The sequence below is a fragment of the Garra rufa genome, chromosome 13 (assembly GCF_049309525.1).
Source record: "Garra rufa chromosome 13, GarRuf1.0, whole genome shotgun sequence".
In the NCBI taxonomy this organism is placed as follows: Eukaryota; Metazoa; Chordata; class Actinopteri; order Cypriniformes; family Cyprinidae; genus Garra; species Garra rufa.
In genome coordinates, this window is record NC_133373.1 from 4,189,865 (window position 1) to 4,208,196 (window position 18,332).

At 33.2% G+C, this 18,332-nt stretch overlaps 1 protein-coding gene across 1 annotated transcript; it reads right to left on the minus strand.

Annotated features, from left to right (window-relative positions):
* Positions 1-949: 949 nt before the first annotated feature.
* anapc4 (anaphase promoting complex subunit 4) lies at positions 950-18,326 on the minus strand. The gene is made up of 29 exons (XM_073852890.1): positions 18,274-18,326; positions 17,894-18,010; positions 17,689-17,794; positions 16,146-16,278; positions 15,973-16,047; positions 15,833-15,859; positions 15,638-15,682; positions 15,462-15,546; positions 15,273-15,380; positions 12,920-13,003; positions 12,753-12,839; positions 12,473-12,537; positions 11,900-11,942; positions 11,708-11,784; positions 11,527-11,627; positions 10,053-10,104; positions 9,905-9,960; positions 9,513-9,559; positions 9,352-9,408; positions 9,208-9,264; positions 9,029-9,122; positions 7,472-7,569; positions 6,065-6,126; positions 5,917-5,955; positions 5,673-5,774; positions 4,509-4,595; positions 4,236-4,403; positions 3,954-4,077; positions 950-2,330 (listed from the first exon to the last, which is right to left on the minus strand). The coding sequence occupies exons 2-29, from the start codon at positions 17,999-18,001 to the stop codon at positions 2,085-2,087; spliced, it is 2,433 nt and encodes an 810-aa protein (XP_073708991.1). The 5' UTR covers positions 18,002-18,010; positions 18,274-18,326; the 3' UTR covers positions 950-2,084.
* Positions 18,327-18,332: the final 6 nt, after the last annotated feature.

The window sequence follows — 18,332 nt, forward strand, 5'->3', positions numbered from 1 at the left end:
AACATGTTTAGTCATTATTTGGGTAGCACACATATTCTGAATGCCTTCAGCAGAATTCAAATTAGCCATTTTAATCTAGATTAATCTAGATTAATTCCAAAATTTATTCTAGATTAATCTAGATTAAAAAAAATAATCTATGCCCACCCCTAATTATATTATATCAGTGTTTATGAGTTCAATTAAAAGCTAATAGTTAAATTATAAAAAAAAATAATAAATTCAAATAAATCATTCTATAATCAATCAAAATTAAAAGAATAAATAAAAAATAAAATGCTGTATTTGTTTACCTTCATGTCATGTGACCATAACCAATGTCAGAGAACCAATGAACATGCAAAGTGATACTTAATTATTAAAATATTTATTTTAAAATCTCAGGAGCACTTCAAGTAAATATATTAAGAGAAAGATAATCAGATGACAAAAAAAGCATGTGTGAATTTGTGCATTTTAATGTGTTTGAAAAAGACAGAAATAAAGGGTAAATAACCTAGGGTGATAATTCATAAAATCAATGTGTTCATCAAAATTTGATGCAATGTTGAAACCCTTCTCAAACCTGAATTTTTGTTTTTGTAAATCAGTGGTCAAATGCCACCTGACTAATCCTAACTGATTTCAAACTTAAAGACTTTCAGTATGTATATAATGGAAGGCTATTTTAGAAAGAAAGATTTAAAAGATGAAAAAGAGGAATTAGAATCAATAAATTATGAATTTATTGCTCTTGTGTCAATAACATGTAATCATGTTAGCCATAAAATTAACTGTAGTCTGATTAAGAGTACTTTGAAATGTAATTTAAACTTCTGATTCCGTAATTCAGATTACATGTACCCAGCTCATTCTCATTACCCAGCTCTGCAAACCGTTATGCTTTAGGCTAAATTTTAGCACTGAAGAGATCTCATCAATCACCACAACAGAATATTTGACCCAAGGCTATATTTTGTCCATGCAACTATATTTAAATGGCAAACAGTAGTACAGTTAGCTGCTAATGAATTTAAATATACAATTTCAGACTGATTCTCAACCTGGGGGCCTCAGCAAACTTCCAAGGGGACTCAAGATGACTTAAAATGAGACAAAACAAGCAATGAAATGGGTAAAACAACAAAAATGTATAAAGTATATTTCAATATTTTAATATACCCCTCAATAACTGTTTGTTTAGTTTGAGATACCAGGATTCAGTCTTGCAAAACAAGGATATTTTACCAAGCCTAATTTTAAAAGTGGGATTTCTAGACCTGTAAATGAATAAAGTCTGGCAGCAATTTTTAGTTCTAAGCAATGAACTAAACATACCAGACAAGAGGTAAAACACAACAGTACAAACTTAGATTTAAAGCAAAAAAAAGTATTTGAAAATCAGACAAAAAAAAGATAAAGCTACAAGACTTACACTTATTGTTTTAAAGGAGGTAAAGAACCACAATCCCGTGAAGCTCTGCAAATGACAGTCAAATTAAAAACAATATATTTTCCATTTATTGCAAAAACTGTAAGTTGTTAGACAATGTTAGGAAACTAGTCTACAATTTTTTTCCAGAGCTTCATGGAAGTGGGTGGGCTCTAAAAATGTTTTGTTGGCATTTTGCTTGTCATGAATCCCTGATTGGTGGAGAGTATCATGGGTAATGTAGTTTTTCACCTGGAGTAGATGCATATACCAACAATTATCAAAAAATGTGACTGTTGCACTCTATAACAGCAGCCATGTTGAGGTCACATGACTAAATGAATACTACTCACTTTATCTCTGTAAAGCTGTTATTGGAAACTTTCAGTCATGGAATGAATTAATCATGGTTGACTGTGGTTCGCATTTCTACAGTGAGTGCAGTACCTCAGCTGTCCACTCACCCCAGGCGAGACACTGACATATTAAAGTTTTGATTAATATGACCCAAGATTATTATACAGTAAATCCATTTATTTACAAATGAGAATGTGAAATGTTCAACAGATCATCTTTATCACAAAATATTTTGAATACAAAAACAACAAGACCAGGAAAAACAAAGGAGTCCATAGTTCAGTTGTGGAGAACACGTTGGATCTCAGGTCATAGTTCAAAGCGTGTCTGATCCTGCAGTCTCATTCAAAATGTCTCCTGACCCTTGACCTGCCACCTGAGCATCTTCAGTCCCACCTGCTCCATCTCCAGCTTCCCCAACATCACTCTGATTAGTCATTGTGTCCTCAAGTCTGTCCTGGTCCGAGCTCATTTCCTGTGACTCATCGGCACGCTCTTCCTCTTCTTCTTCCTCCTCTGCATCCATCTCAAACACACGCACATGTCTCAGGTTGGCACTGAGCTGATGAGAGAGATAAGAGGTTTATTTACCATTTACATGCTATACAATGAGCGGAATTCTTGATTGCTTAAAATTATATTAATAATTATTTTTAAATAAATTATTAAAAAATAAGACATAAATGACAATATTACAATTAATTTTAAATAATTAAACTGTTTTTCATTATATTTTGTAAAAAAAAAAAAACAGCTAATATAACTATATTATTTATTCGGAAAGAATTAAATGATTGAAAATTAATGCACATTTATGGAAGCAATATTAGATTTATTTTCAATAATAATTCTTTATGTTTATGTTTTTTTATGTATTTATACAGTTGAGGTCAAAAGTTTACATACACCTTGCCCAACCTGCAAAATGTTAATTATTTTATTAAAATAAAAGGGATCATACAAAATGCATGTTATTTTTTGTTTAGTACTGACCTGAATAGGATATTCCACATAAAAGACATTTAAATATAGTCCACAAGAGAAAATAATAGCTGAATTTGTAAAAACAACCCTGTTCAAACGTTTACTTTGATTCTTAATACTGTGTTATTACCTAAATGATCCACAGCTGTGTTTTTTTGTTTAGTAGGAGTTGTTCATGAGTCCCTTGTTTGTCCAAAACACTTAAACTGCCTGCTGTTCTTTAGAAAAATCCTTCAGGTCCCACAAATTCTTTGGTTTTCCAGCATTTTTGTGTATTTGAATGATTTCCAACAATGACTGTATGATTTTGAGATCCATCCTTTCACACTGAGGACAACTGAGGCACTCATATGCAACTATTACAGAAGGTTCAAACACTCACTGATGCTCCAGAAGGAAAAACGTGCATTAAGAGGGGGGGGGGGGGGGGGAACTTTTGAACAGAATAAGGATGTGTACATTTTTCTTATTTTGCTTAAATATCATATTTTTTCATTTAGCACTGCTCTTCAAAAGCTACATAAGATACTAACATGTTTCTCAGAAGACAAAACAAGTTACATTTACCCTGATCTTCAAATTCCAAAAGTTTTCACCCCCCAGCTCTTAATGCATCGTGTTTCCTTCTAAATCATCAGTGAGTGTTTGAACCTTCTGTAATAGTTGCATATGAGTCCCTCAGTTGTCCTCAGTGTGAAAAGGATGGATCATACAGTCATTGTTGGAAAGAGGTCAAATACACAAAAATGCTGAAAAACCAAAGAATTTGTGGGACCCGAAGGATTTCTGAAGAACATCAGGCAGTTTAACTGTTCAGGACAAACAAGGGACTCATGAACAACTATCACTATACTAAAAAAAACAAAAACACACATCTGTGTATTATTTAGGTAACAACACAGTATTAAGAATTAACGGGATATAAACTTTTGAACAAAGATATTTTTGTAAATTCAACTATTCATTTCTGTTGCAGACAATATGTAAACGTCTTTTATGTGAAATATATTATTCAGGTCAGTACTAAATAAAAAATAATCCCCTATGGGATCCCTCTTATTTTAATAAAATAAATAACATTTTGCAGATTTTGCAAGGTGTATGTAAACTTTTGACCTCTACTGTATATATCAACCAATATTTTCAATGTAAAGTTTTCTCCTAAATGGCTAAAAATTTTCCTCAGGTTGTAGAGTCTTACCACGCAGGACACTTTGCGGACCCCATTAACCGTCACAAACTGAGCCTTGATGTTGTCCATCTCTCTGCTCTGGTTTCCCCAGGCCAAACCCTGGACTGGAATCCCTTCAGTCTGCTGCTCCAGCCTGACACACACCACAACAAAGACGAAACATCAAACGAGTGCTAATTTAGGACATGCAATAGGGGAGAGCCACAATGTTAAGCTAAGCTTAACTGTTTTACACCTATATTGAATAATTAAATGAAAAATTAAAGGTGTGAATCAACAAGTGTGCCGTACCTGAGTGTAAGATCCCAGGTGAACTCTTCATCCCAGCTCAAAACAGTGTTAAGATGAAGCTGAGCAAGGATGCGCATCTTATTCTCGTCATCTTCCAGATTTCGCAATACCACTGTTAATGTCTCGTCATCATAAAAACGGGCATCAAGGCAACTGTACGAACTGTCACTAATAAACAATTTTAGTTAATCCTTCATGCATATATAGTTTAAGAATAAATAATGGCAATATTTTAAAAATATGCTATTTATTTTATCCCATAGATTAACTCACGCAGAAGATGGTGCAGGTGTTTCATCATCTATACTAGAATTGAGAGGAGTGCTGAGGTGTAGAGCAACCAGACCATTAGGGACAGACCTGAAACATACATACACAAATTCAGTGATTTATACAGGAAACCAGGCATGATGCCGCTTAAACTTTGAAAAACCTTTTAAGAGACTTATCAGGATTCCTCTCCATATAGTGGACTTCTATGGTGCCCCAGGTTTGAACTTCCAAAATGCAGTTTGAACTGTCTTGAACCGGAAAACACAGTTCACACAGAGCTAGATAAAACGAGAATTTGAGGTTAAAAGTATAGAAATTGTAACTTTTTTTTTTTTTTTTTTGAAAATAACCAATCGTTTCGCTAGACAAGACCCTTCTTCCTCGGCTGGGATTGTTTAGAGCCCTTTGAAGCTGCACTTAAACTGCATTTTGGAAGTTCAAACTCAGGGGCATCATAGAAGTCCACTATATATTGGCATATTTTGAATTTTAATTTTCTTTATGACTGAAGAAAAAAAAAACATGAACATCTTGGATGACAAGAAGGGGAGTAAATTATTTATTTTTGTTCTGGAAGTGAACTTGGATATATAATTGGATGATAATATAGTAGTGGTATGGAGGTGATGGAAAACAATGACAATTCCTAATCGCAATTTATTTTCGCATTCTTACACATTTTTGAAACAAGTCTCTTATCAGCAAGGTTGCATTTATTTGAATACAATGAAACGGTAACATTCTGAAATATTATTACAATTTGAAATAACTTTTTTAAAATATATATTTTAAAATGCAATTTATTCCTGTGATGCAAAGCTGAATTTTCAGCAGCCATTACTCCAGTCTTCAGTGTCACATGATCCTTCAGAAATCATTCTAATAATAGGAATCAGTATAATATTTGGTGCTCAAGAAGCATCTCTTATTATTATAAATGTTGAAAACAGCTGTGCTGCATAACATTTTAGTGAAAACAGTGACAGAATGTTCCGAAGAACAGCATTTATTTGAAAACAGAAATCGTCCTTAACATTAACATTGTCTTTACTGCCTCTTATTATCAATCTAATACATCCTTGCTGAATGAAAGTATTGTTATTGTTTTAAATATCTTTCTTTGTAATCAAATACAACAGAACAGAATAAAAGAGGCATGTGTACCTGTTTGGGTCTGTTGCTCTCCTCAGAATATAGATTTTAGAGGGCGAGATCTCTGGCATGCAGAACACTACATAATGCATAGCAGCCTTCTTATCATTCCACCTGCATTGAAACACACTCTTATCATCATCAACACACTGCTATCGTCTTATGAACGTCACTGACGAGCACTATGACCTCAGAATTCATTTAATACAAAACAGCATTCCTAGCCTTGTTAAATGGATATGACTGGTCGACTTACAGTGAAGGCAGCTCAAACAATCTCGGTGTATTTTCAGAGCTATCAAAAAACAGAAATTATTAAATTGTCAACAGTATAAACCCTGTGTCCTGTAACTCAAATCAAAGCATCATTAGTAGCTATAAACTGAATCTAGAATATGGATTACCTCTCAGGAATAGAGTACAATCGCAAACACACAGCTTGTTTTACTGAATGTCCAATCACCTCCTGAAAAACACACACAGGTGTATGATTAGGAGTCAGATGCATTAGTGCTCAGGGAAAGAATGGTCAGCAGGAAGGGAGAAACAATCCAGATAATGTAGTTAATGCTTTTGATATAGATATATGCACTGGAGACCATTAAAGGAGTTGTTCACTTTCACAAAAAATTACAGATAATGTACTCACCCCCTTGTTTTCCTTTCTACAGTCCTAAGGAAATTATGTTTCTTGAGGAAAACAAAACAGGATTTCTCTGAATATAATGGACTTCTATGGTGCCCCTGAGTTTGAACCTCCAAAATCTCACAGCTGAGGAAAGAAGGGTCTTTTCAAGCAAAATCAGTTATTTCATTAAAAAATATAGAATTTATATACTTTTTAACCTCAAATGCTCCTCTTGTCTAGCTCTGTGTGTACTTCGGGTCCATGACAGTTAGGGAACTTCGGAAAACTCCCATCTCATTTTCTCCTCCAACTTCAAAGTCACCCTACATTGCTGTTTTACCTTTTTTGTAAAGGGTGTTTCTTATCCTTTTGGCATGTTCACTTTGTAAACACTGGGTTGGCAATTCCACAGAGATGTAGGATGATTTTCAAGTTGGAGGAGAAAATGAGATGGGAGTTTTTCGACATGCGTTTAAGAATAAAAATATAAGTTGTAAATGTTTTTAGAAAATAACAGATAATTTTGCTAGATAAGTCCCTTCTTCACTGGCTGGGATCATTTAAAACCCTTTGAAGCTGCATTTAAACCACATTTTGAAAGTTCAAACTCGGGGGCACCATAGACGTCCATTATATGGAGAGAAATCCTGAAATGTTTTCCTCAAAAAACAATTTCTTTACGACTGAAGAAAGAAAGACATAAACATCTTGGATGACAAGAGGGTGAGTACATTACCTGTAAATTTTAGTTCTAAAAGTGAACTACCCCTACTAATGGATGGAGTTTGTATGTGAGAAAGCAAGTTAGAGCATCTTCTGCAAAAGAGAAGCGGTTGGATATCCAAAGAGGACAGTCAATTTTGTGAAAAAGAAAACATTGTAAAATTGTGTCTATGAAATAAAACAGGACCTTGTGTTTTCTCACAGTTCTTGTTGGCAGAAATTCATAAACACTGACTGAAACGAACTCAACCCATAATAAAGAGCTGAAAACAGAAAACACCCAAAGTTGTTAGCCCTAAATTATAATGTTTCAAAGCAGAACGTGTAAAGCTATTGTCCTGGTGTAGTAAAGTTGTGTCCAACCCCTCCCTGTCAATGTGATTCCATTTACAGAGACAAAAGAGAGTAATAAAGTTTGTGCATGTGTGTGCTTGTGTCAGTGTTTGTTTTAGAGACTCACGGCTGGTTTCTGTAAACACAGATCAATGGACCCCTCCATCATTCTCTTGACAAAGTGCAGAGACTTCTGTGGATAAGTGGGGAAGAGCAGCGGACTGTCTGCAACAAAATCAAAAACATGTAAGTAATTCATTTCTCATATTCAGTTTTATATTTTTTGCAAAACAAAAATTTAAAGGGATAGGTCACCCAAAAATGAAAATTCTGTTGTTGATTACTTCCACTTGTGTTGTTCTTTTATCTTCAGAACACAAATTAAGGCATTTTTGATGAAATGCGAGAGCTTTCTGACCCTGCATAGACAGCAATGCAACTACCACATTCAAGGCACAGAAAGGTAGTAAGGACATCATTAAAATAGTCCATGTGACATCAGTGGCTCAACCGAAATGTTATGAAGCTACAAAAAGGCGTTGTGGTACTAAATAAATCAAATAAATAAATAAAGAATTCTTATGGCTTTATAAAATTACGGTTGAACCACTAATGTTACATGGACTATTTTATCAATGTCCTTACTACGTTTCTGGGCCTTGAATGTGGTAGTTGCATTGTTGTCTATGCAGGGTCAGAAAGCTCCCAGATTCAGTGGTAATTTTGACAGCAAATTTTGATTTAATCTTAGTCATAGTCTTTTGACTAAAATGCCATTTAGTTTTAATTTTAGTCATCTGAATTGTTTTAGTTTTAGTCTAGTTTTAGTCGACTAACTGCCGGTTTCACAAACCAGGCTAAAGCCAGACTAAAATGTAAGTCTGAGCTGTTTCAAATCAAAGAAACTTGCTCTGACTGATCTAAAAATATGTTTATATCATTATGTTTTTTCTAAGGTACATCTACAAAAATTACTTAAATGTCCTAATTTGAACTATGGCCTAATCCTAGCTTAGTCTAAACCCTGTCTGTGAAACGCATGGATGCAATGTACTGATGCACGTCCGATATAGAAAACGTAACAGAGTGTGTTTAAGTGAATACTTGTCAAATGGACAATGCAAAAAGTTCGGACCGAATTGAGTTCTCTTTTGCATTGTCAAATCTATCCATATGTCTGCTCCTCTTACTCCTCGACATTGACATTTTTGAACATTTTCAGAGACGTGCAACAAATATATGCCAGCTTATATCCCACCGGAGAGATCAATAGACTATGTTACAGTTCAAATGTACACATCTAACCTCCCAACAACGAAGCAGATTCGTTCTGAATGAATCTTTTTCCAAATTGTCCCTCCCTAACTTTTTCATCGTTTTTATTCGTTGACGAAAATGTCAATAGATTTTCATCAGTATTTGTTATAAAAAAAGTTTTCATTTCGTTATAGTCTCATTTTCATCGGTGAAAAAATGTTGACGAAAATGATTCGTCAATTAAATTAACACTGCTTGGATTTCATCAAAAATATCTTAATTTGTGTTCTAAAGATGAATAAAGTTCTCACCGTTTTGGAACGACATGAGGGTAAGTAATTAATGACAGAATTTTCATTTTTGAGTGAACTATCCCTTTAACATTAGCAGTCTTGTGGTTTAATAATGGAAGAAGGTGTAATTTTACCTTTCAGGTGAGTGCTCTGCTTTAGAAATGTCACCCACTGGTTGCCCTCCATGTTGGGTGGAGATACCAAGTCTTCATCTTCATCCTTCAAGTACTTTAAAAGCAAAGACAGGCCAAGTATGTATATTTAATGAAATGAGGAAAAGAATTCCTATCCGAATATGTATTAAGGTCCTCACCTGTCCTACACGCTCAACATTGAAATACTTCCCTTTCCGATCAAACAGCTCCTCATTCTGAAACAGAGGAAAGAAAATGAATATACGGGCTTCACACCAAACATTTGTTTAATGTTAAAAACAATGCATTTATGTTTCACTCACAGCACTGAAATGCTCAGACAGGAAGTCAGCCACAAAAGCCAGATCTTTCTGAGTCATCTGAAACACACATTCATTATGTTTTGGTTATTTGCCTTGCTAACATTTCCCATCCATCGCCACTTTTCCTCTTTTTATGTCAATTTTTGATTCTGATATCTCACCTTGTTAAGCTCAGGAGGAACATGATCTTCTGACATTCGAAGCATTGCTGTAAAATGCAAAAACTGTTACAATACAATACAAAAAGTCTATTAGTCTGTTCCAAAACCTAATTAGACAGCATTTTAAGCATTGTAAGTACACTCCTGATACGCAAGCTGATACAAGATGATAACCAACACATTCCATAACGCATTGCAACAAGCTCAGTGGATTAAAAAAACAAATTATGGCTAAAACAAGAATGTTGATTATGAATAATCTTCCTTCAATACCAACAAGTAACAACAGAAAGCTGTTCAGAGTAATAGAATATTAGTTGCAGCAAGACAGCAACAGAGTTTGTGACTAAATGTATCTTAAAGCTACAGCTCACACAAAAATTGCAGCTTACCAACATACAGCCATCTGAAAAATGCTTTGAAGTTCTTCATACTCTTATCAATGACTCTGGAATCAAGACAGTCAGTTGATAGAGTTTCATAACGACATATAAAGAACAGACATCAATAAGAAAGTGGGTAGAATAAGATTGAACTTACTGTAAAAGTTCACTGGCCTTCAGGGTAAAAGAACCCACAGCTACAATGGCATCTAAACCATGAAGAAAAATGAATGCATACACATTATATTCTATACTTGCTGAAACATATCTTTTTAGTTAAAAGACTTGCACTTATAAAGTTTTAAATTATAACTATATAATAACCGTAATTTTTTTATTAAAATGTCATTATTTTAATTGTCAGCTGGATATTTGCCTGCAAGGCAATGCAAAACGAAATGCCTCAAATTAATCTGAGCTCAGGAGTAGCTAAAACTAATATATATAAAAAAAAAACGTTAAATAAACATTAGTTTAAATATTTTATGAAAATTAGAAATGTTGCCTTGGCAACTAATTTAATTTAATTTAAAGCACTAAGATGAACATGACTTACACTTAAAAATAATTAAAGCTATATAGAAATATACACTGGTGTTCAAAAGTTTGAGATCAGTAAGATTTTTCATATTTTGCTTTAAGATTTTTTATGCTCATCAAGGCATGCTGAGCATAAAAAAATCTTTAAACAAAATATGAAAAATCTTACTGATCAAAATCCAGAAAAACAGTAATACTGTGAAATAAATATTTCAATGTAAAATAAATGTTTTCTATGTGAATATATTTTGAAAATATATTCCTGTGATGCAAAGCTGAATTTTGAGCATCATTATTCTCAGAAATCTTTCTAATATGCTGATTTATTAAAAATGTAAAAAAATTGTGCTGCTTAATATTTAGTTTGAATCTGTGATACTTTAAAAAAAAATCATACGAAGAAGAGCATAAAATAGAAAAAATAAATCTTTTGTAACAATATATCCTCTATTTAAAAGTTAATTAATTCTTTATTTTTCTGAAAGAAATGTGATAAGTTGATAAAAAAATAGCAAAGGCATATATTGTTAGAAAAGATTTCCATTTAAAATGAATGCTGTTATTTTTAACTTTTTATTTATCAAAAAATCCTGCAAAAAGAATCCCAGGTTGCAAAAAAATTTTTTTTTCCAGCATTGATAATACAAGTAATAAATCAGCATATTTGAATGATTTCTGAAGGATCATGTGACACTGAAGACTGGAGTAATGATGCTGAAAATTCATCTTAGATCACACGAATAAATTATATTGTAAAATATATTAAAATAGAAAACTACTTTTTTAAAACTGTGATCACATTTCACAATATATCTGCTTTTTCTGTATTTTTAATAAAATAAACATTAGAGAAGTATTTAACAATTAATCATTAAAAATATTACTGATCTCAAACTTTTGAACAGCAGTGTATAAAGAACAAAAAACTAATTAAAATGACAAAAGCACAAAACAAAATTACTACAACTGAAATTAAACTAAATAAAAACTCAAAATATTTTAAAAAGCTGATTGAAAATATGAATAAATCCTATAATAGTATATGAATAATGTTAAATATAAGACTGGTCTATAAATAGTCAGTCTTATACCCTCGATGGCTGCAGGATCCAGACCGAGAGGTTGAAACTTCTGCTTCCAGAGCGCCATTCCTTTGACCTCGCTCAGATGATAGAGCAACGCCTCAGAGCCGCTGTGTGCACAGCAAACGGTTAATACACTTTCCAATCTGTAACAATCTGGTGCTTGTTAAGGCTAGTGAATGATACACACCTCTGCAAGTGACTGATAACAAGTTTCTGGATGCTGGAATAGGAAGAATCAATGGATTGACCCAACATCTTCAAACCCTGAGCGAATAAACAAACAATGAATGAATGAAATTGGTAATACTTGCATGACTACTGACAGTGGGTTAACTTATGCACTTATGCAACTTATCAACCTGAGTCCAGATAGATTTACCTTAACTGTAAGTTGATTCATAAGAAGAGCTTGAAGTTCAGGACTGAAAGAGACATTTTTGACTTAGAGTTCAGAATATACATACAGTTAGCACACATACATAAACTTTACATGCCTTGTTATTTCTATTATATCCTATATTGGATATTATGGATTGGATATAATTATAACATTTTAATATTATCTCATATATTAATATTATATAGTGGATATGTATTGTATTTTTTCTTATTCTGGCTGTAGCTATTTATTTAAGGTCATATGGTGCCCCCTGCTGGTCATTTAGAGTAAACACAAGCATTAGAACAATTTAGCTTGCAAAATATGAATTGTTCAATATTTTTATTTTATTTTTATATTATTTTGCATAAAATAAATATTATAGGTTCATAATACAGTGTGATTTTTCAAACATTACCCATGTGAAATAAATAATTCTGCAACTTCAAGTAACTTCAAATTTACTGGAAACACCACTTTTACCACCATCGTTTACTGTCACAATTACCACTGTGATATGACAATATGCGCTTTTCAAAAACATAGTGTAACTATCATTTATGTATTGTGTACCTGGCATGTCCCCATAACAGCAGCTCCAGAAACTCATCTTGAACCTGAGTGCTTGTGTTCTTTTCCTGTAAAACAACATTGTAATTTATTCAGAGAAACCATCAAGTGTCTCTTAGAACAAAAAACAGAGCCATTTACGATCCCATCAATGGATCACAGTGCGTTACTGCACTTATATGTATTTTCAGGGTGAGGTGTTTAAATGCTCTAATGAATCCCATCCTGTTTTATCTCTTTTATAGGCTTGTTTGTGATTGGTTCCTGAGTGATGACCTCTAACCTGGACAAACTTAGTGAGACGGAGGTCCATCTGCATGAGAATGTCCTCCCAGGCTTCACACATACAGGTGAGAGAGAGACGCAGATACTAAACAACAGAGAAAGAGAATGAAAGACACTCTGTATGCACAAAGACAGGGTTATGGCTTCTATGAGTAAAACACTCACCTGCAGCAGTGTGGAAATGTGGGTAAACTTGCGTGCCATCTTGGTTAGCTCAGGCAAACATGAAGACAGCAGTCCCGTGTCCAGCTGGAACACACTCAAAGTCAATCACTGTTATCAACTTCATGCATTTCATTCAGTGCAGAGATGCCACATGTAAACTGGTAGAATAAGGTTATGTGTGACTCAACCTTTTTGCACTTTGTCTACTTGCACATCAACCTTCAATAAGTAACAGTTACATACACTTACATAGACACGGTTTCAGCATTTGTGGACTGAAACTTTACATTTGTCAGATTAATATTAGAGAAAAGCCACCATCTTGATGTTATTTAAGGGCATGAAGGGCATTATTAATTCATTCAATCTAATATAATCATGGTCAAATGTCATGAAAGTGTAAGGAAATATAACTTTGACTTCATAGATATACAAGATGTTTTGAGTCATTACATTACAATTCTGTCATTAATTACTCATTCCAAACCTGAAAGAACTTTGTTCAACTTCGGAACACAAAGTCATTATTTTTGCTTTCTTTGTGCATAAAAAGTATTCTCGTAGTTTCGTAAAATTAAAGTTGAACTACTGATGTCACATGGACTATTTTATCGATGTCCTTACTACCTTTCTGGGTCTTGAATGTGTCAGTTGCATTGTCTATGCAGGGTCAGAAAGTTCTCAAATTTCATCAAAAAATATTTTAATTTGTGTTCTGAAGATAAACAAAGGTCTTACGGGTTTGGAACAACACAGTATTTAATAATAGAATTTTTATTTTTTGGGTGAACTAACCCTTTAAATTGTTCTTAAAAATGGTATAAAATGGACACAGTATGACACCGACATGGATACAAAGGGATACATTTCTGAGAATGTGGCATGTTTTTTTTAAAGCAGTTTTTTAAAAAAAATTTTAATTATTATGGACACTCTTATATGTGACTGCCCAATAAAGCACAGTGCTGACAATGACAATGTTAGGATAAAAATAGAGCTGCCCTCGACTACAAGGTTTTAAACATCAGTCGACTGTAAGTCACACATTTATTAATAAATCATATAAATCATAATAATGAGCCTTTAATTGCCTACGTAGAATGATAAGTGCTCAAGCACACACACAAAAGCTTGCCACAGTGCACTGGCAGATTATTGTGAATAACTGTCAGAATTGTCAGATAACTGTTAATGTGTCCAATGTTTTTTTTTAACAATTTATTGATAAACTAGTGCTTTGTTTTTCGGCTTAAGAGATAAACACTGACTCGTCATCTCCGCAGTAGTGATGTGTCTGTGTGCATGTTTCATACGGATTACATAATCAGAGAATATTTGTTTTCTATTTGAACTGGTTCATTTTAAAAGTAGACATTTCACTCTTTACAAATATGTTTTTTTATGTCTGTAAGGCAAGTATAAACAGAGTTTCTAAATTTCATGCACAAGTTCAGAAACTAAGACTGCAGAAAGCGCATCCTGTTTGCTTTAATTATTTTACAAAAGCACAACGTTTCGTTGTCATTGTGCATGCACACAAATACATGTAGTCTTTACAGAATTTACTTTTATCTGTATGATCAGAAATTAGTATTTTAAGAGCTACTGACCGCACTGGTGCCTACCATCTGTCACGCAGTGAGCGCGCTACTGTTAACATTTGATTGAGTGGCGATGTAAAGTTGCTACACTGCAAAAAATGCTTTTCTAGCTTAGATTTTTTGTCTTGTTTCCAGCCAAAATATCTATAAATTCTTAAATCAAGAAGGATTTTCTAGACAAGTAAAAAAACATTTCATGTTTTCAGAAAAAACAAGTAAAAATTAAGTGAGTTTTTGCTTAGAACGAGCAAAATAATCTGCCAATGGGGTAAGAAAAAAAATCTTATTTCACACAGAAAACAAGATTATTTTTCTTACCCCATTGGCAGATTATTTTGCTTGTTTCAAGCAAAAATGCACTTAATTTTGACTTTTTTTTCTGAAAACAAGATAATAATTTTTACTCGTCTAGAAAATCCTTCTTGATTTAAGAGTTTGTAGATATTTTGGCTGGAAACAAGACAAAAAATCTAAGCTAGAAAAGCATTTTTTGCAGTGTACTACATACATCTTTCAGATGAAAAGCCATATTTGAGGTCAAAGAATGTGGATGACTGTTTGAATGTCTGATGTACTATATTACCACAAAGGCCAGCCGTTAACAATCTGTTCGTCACAGACTGTGACTTCCTGTGTTTTTTTTTTTTTTCTGCGACTAATAAAATTTTGGTTGACCAAGCCTCTTCTCTTTGACTAACGGTTAGTTGAGTTTTAGATAAAAAATAATGTTTATTAGTGTTTTTAAACTTTACCTGTATGTAATTTATCTCAGGGTTGTCTTCTGTGGATCTAATCTCTGTAATAACAGAGAGGGACTTGAGGTCACTAGACAGTCCAAGACTGCGGCACGTGCCTGAGATCTGAAAAACACATAAAATAAATAACATATTACTAACTTTCTAAACTTCCATTTTTATATAAATGAAAATTTTATATCTTACTCCACTCAGCGTAGCAATCTTATACAGCCCATACGCATACAGCTCCACAAATCCAGATGGTCCTCCCACTACCAGGATATTGAGCCTGCAAATAAACATCAGACATTATCAGGTCACAATACAACATCGGAAAAGTCCCAAGCTTAACCAAGCTGGTCAACACATGCAACACTGACCTCACTTCACCCAAAAGGTTTGTGACTTCATCTGATTTCTCTTCACTGCAAGAGAAAAAAACATAATAACAACCAGAGCAGACACACAGCAGATATCAAACGGATACATGCCACATGCAGATGACCAATAATAAAGAGTATAAGAAAGAAAAAGACAAATAATCAGCATATTAATCACATAAAATGTCCTCTTACCTAAATATCTTTGATGTGGTGCTGTAGCTGAACAGAAACATGGCAAAACAATAAAAAATTACAAAATATAAAAACTAAAGAGTGACCCAAGTACTTCCCGTTTAGCCGTCTGGTAGATAAATCAAAGCTCAGAGTCTCACCTTTTGGGTAAACTGGGTAACTTTGGAAGAAAACGACTGGACTCATCTTCAGACTCGCTGAATGAGGACAGTGTGCTAGAGAAAAAAATGAATAAATAAACCAGATAAATGAAAACAAGTAATCAATACAGAAAGAAAACACATCCTCTCTATGAAAAAAAAAAAACTCAAACCTGCTGTTATCTTGCACCTCCATCCAGTGCATGCAGGATGCTGGGTATTCAACAGGGAACAGGTGGAGGATTTCTGCCTTTTCTGCATCACACAACACCACCTGCTTTGTGTCTCCCACACTGAATGCCAGGACTGCAGACAACAATCATATAACATGATAGATACCTCAGAATTTTATTTTAGTTTCTTAGTTAAGTAACATAAACAATAAGACACTAAATATTGCTTTAAAGCTAGGGTTTTATTTGAGAAATCAAGCCTGCATTTATTTGATCAAAAGTACAACAAAAACAGTACAATTTTGAAATATTTTGCTAATTGAAAATAACTGTTTTCTATTTGAATATATTTTCAAATCTAATTTATTCCTGATTTTAAAGCTGTATTTTTAGCATCATTACCCTCAGTCACATAATCCTTCAGAAATCATTCTAATATTCTGATTTGCTGCTCAAACATTTTTTTTTTTGATGAATAGAAAGTTTAGAAGAACCACATTTATCTGAAACAGAAATATTTTGTAACATTTATAAATGTCTTTATCATCACTTTTAAACAATTTACAGCATCCTTGCTAAATAGAAGTTTCTTCTGCTTACCAAGCCTGCATTTATTTGATCCAAAGTACAACAAAAAAAATATGTGTACTATTTAAAATAAATGTCTATTTAAAAAGCTGTATTTTTAGCATCATTACTCTAGTCACACGATCCTTCAGAAATCATTCTAACATTCTGATTTGGTGCTTATATATATATATATATATATATATATATATATATATATATATATATATATATACACACACACACACATTTTTATGTTGAAAACAGCTGAGTTGATTTTATTTCAGGTTTCTTTGATGAATAGAAAGTTCAGAAGAACAGTATTTATCTGAAACAGAAATCTTTTAAACAATTAAAGCATCCTTTCTAAATAAAAGTATTAATTTAAAAAAATCAATAAATGTAAACTGACTCCAAGCTTTTGAATGGTACAGTGTATGTTACAAAAGCTTTTTATTTCAGATAAATGCTGATCTTTGGATCTTTCTATTCATCAAAAAATCCTGAAAAAATTTACTCAACTGTTTTAAATATTAATAATAATAAAACGTATTTCTTGAACAGCAAAGTGGTAGTGTATATACATAAATATTAATGTTAAAATAGTAAAAAAAAAAAACAATGATAACAAGCACAAGACAACATAGTTGTATGTACTTTTATTAGAAAAATAAATAATAAAACTAATATATAATACTAAATGGCAATAAAAAATTGTATATGAGAAGTGTATATCTAATTTTTTTTGGTAGGCTGCTATAGTTTAGTTGCTTGGCTGAAACAAAAAAAGATTTATATATTTCTATCTATCTATCTATCTATCTATCTATCTATCTATCTATCTATCTATTTATTATTTAAGGTTAACACTTACGTTATTTCAAGTAAAACTTTTATGGTTTAGTTCACTATATTAGCCCAATTATGTCCAATTATAATGATACAAATAAGCAAGTGAAATTTTATTTGAGTTTACCTTTCCCGTCAGGTCTCCAGGCCAGGGATGTGATCTCTTTTCCAGTGTTCTCATTGGGCAGTAAACTCCAAACCCGCTGAAAGTTGGCAAGCCGATGCAGGAGAAGCTGTAATGACAGAATAGAATAGAATAGAATAGAATATGATCTATTGAGTCAGGTTTAAATGAAGTCAGGTATGTGTTGTACATCTTTAAAAAACCCAACCTCTCCTGCAGTGTTAGCCAAGGCGATCAGATCTCTGTTAGGAGACCAGGCCATGTACAGAATGGGGTTAGGAAGCTGTTTCTCCCCGACTTGACGAAAAGAAGGCATTGCTGAACCCTGCAGAAGAAAAGAAGTCTATTAGTACAGACACCATTAGTATTGATACACTGATCAGTTCAGGAACACAGACTGCTGTTATCTGCTGCTGCTTGACATGAGAACTTGACAGCAGATATGATAAACGAAGATTAATCTATAGTAAATTTCAACTTTTCATGCGTTACAGTCTTTTAAGACAAAAATAGTTAAGTAAAGTAATGTTATTCCTCCAACGCTGTACAACATTAGCTTAATATTATCAGGGAACTTCACGCACTTACTAGATAAACGACGACTGACGATAAACTCCACAAACAAGTACGTAAATTATATACGTATA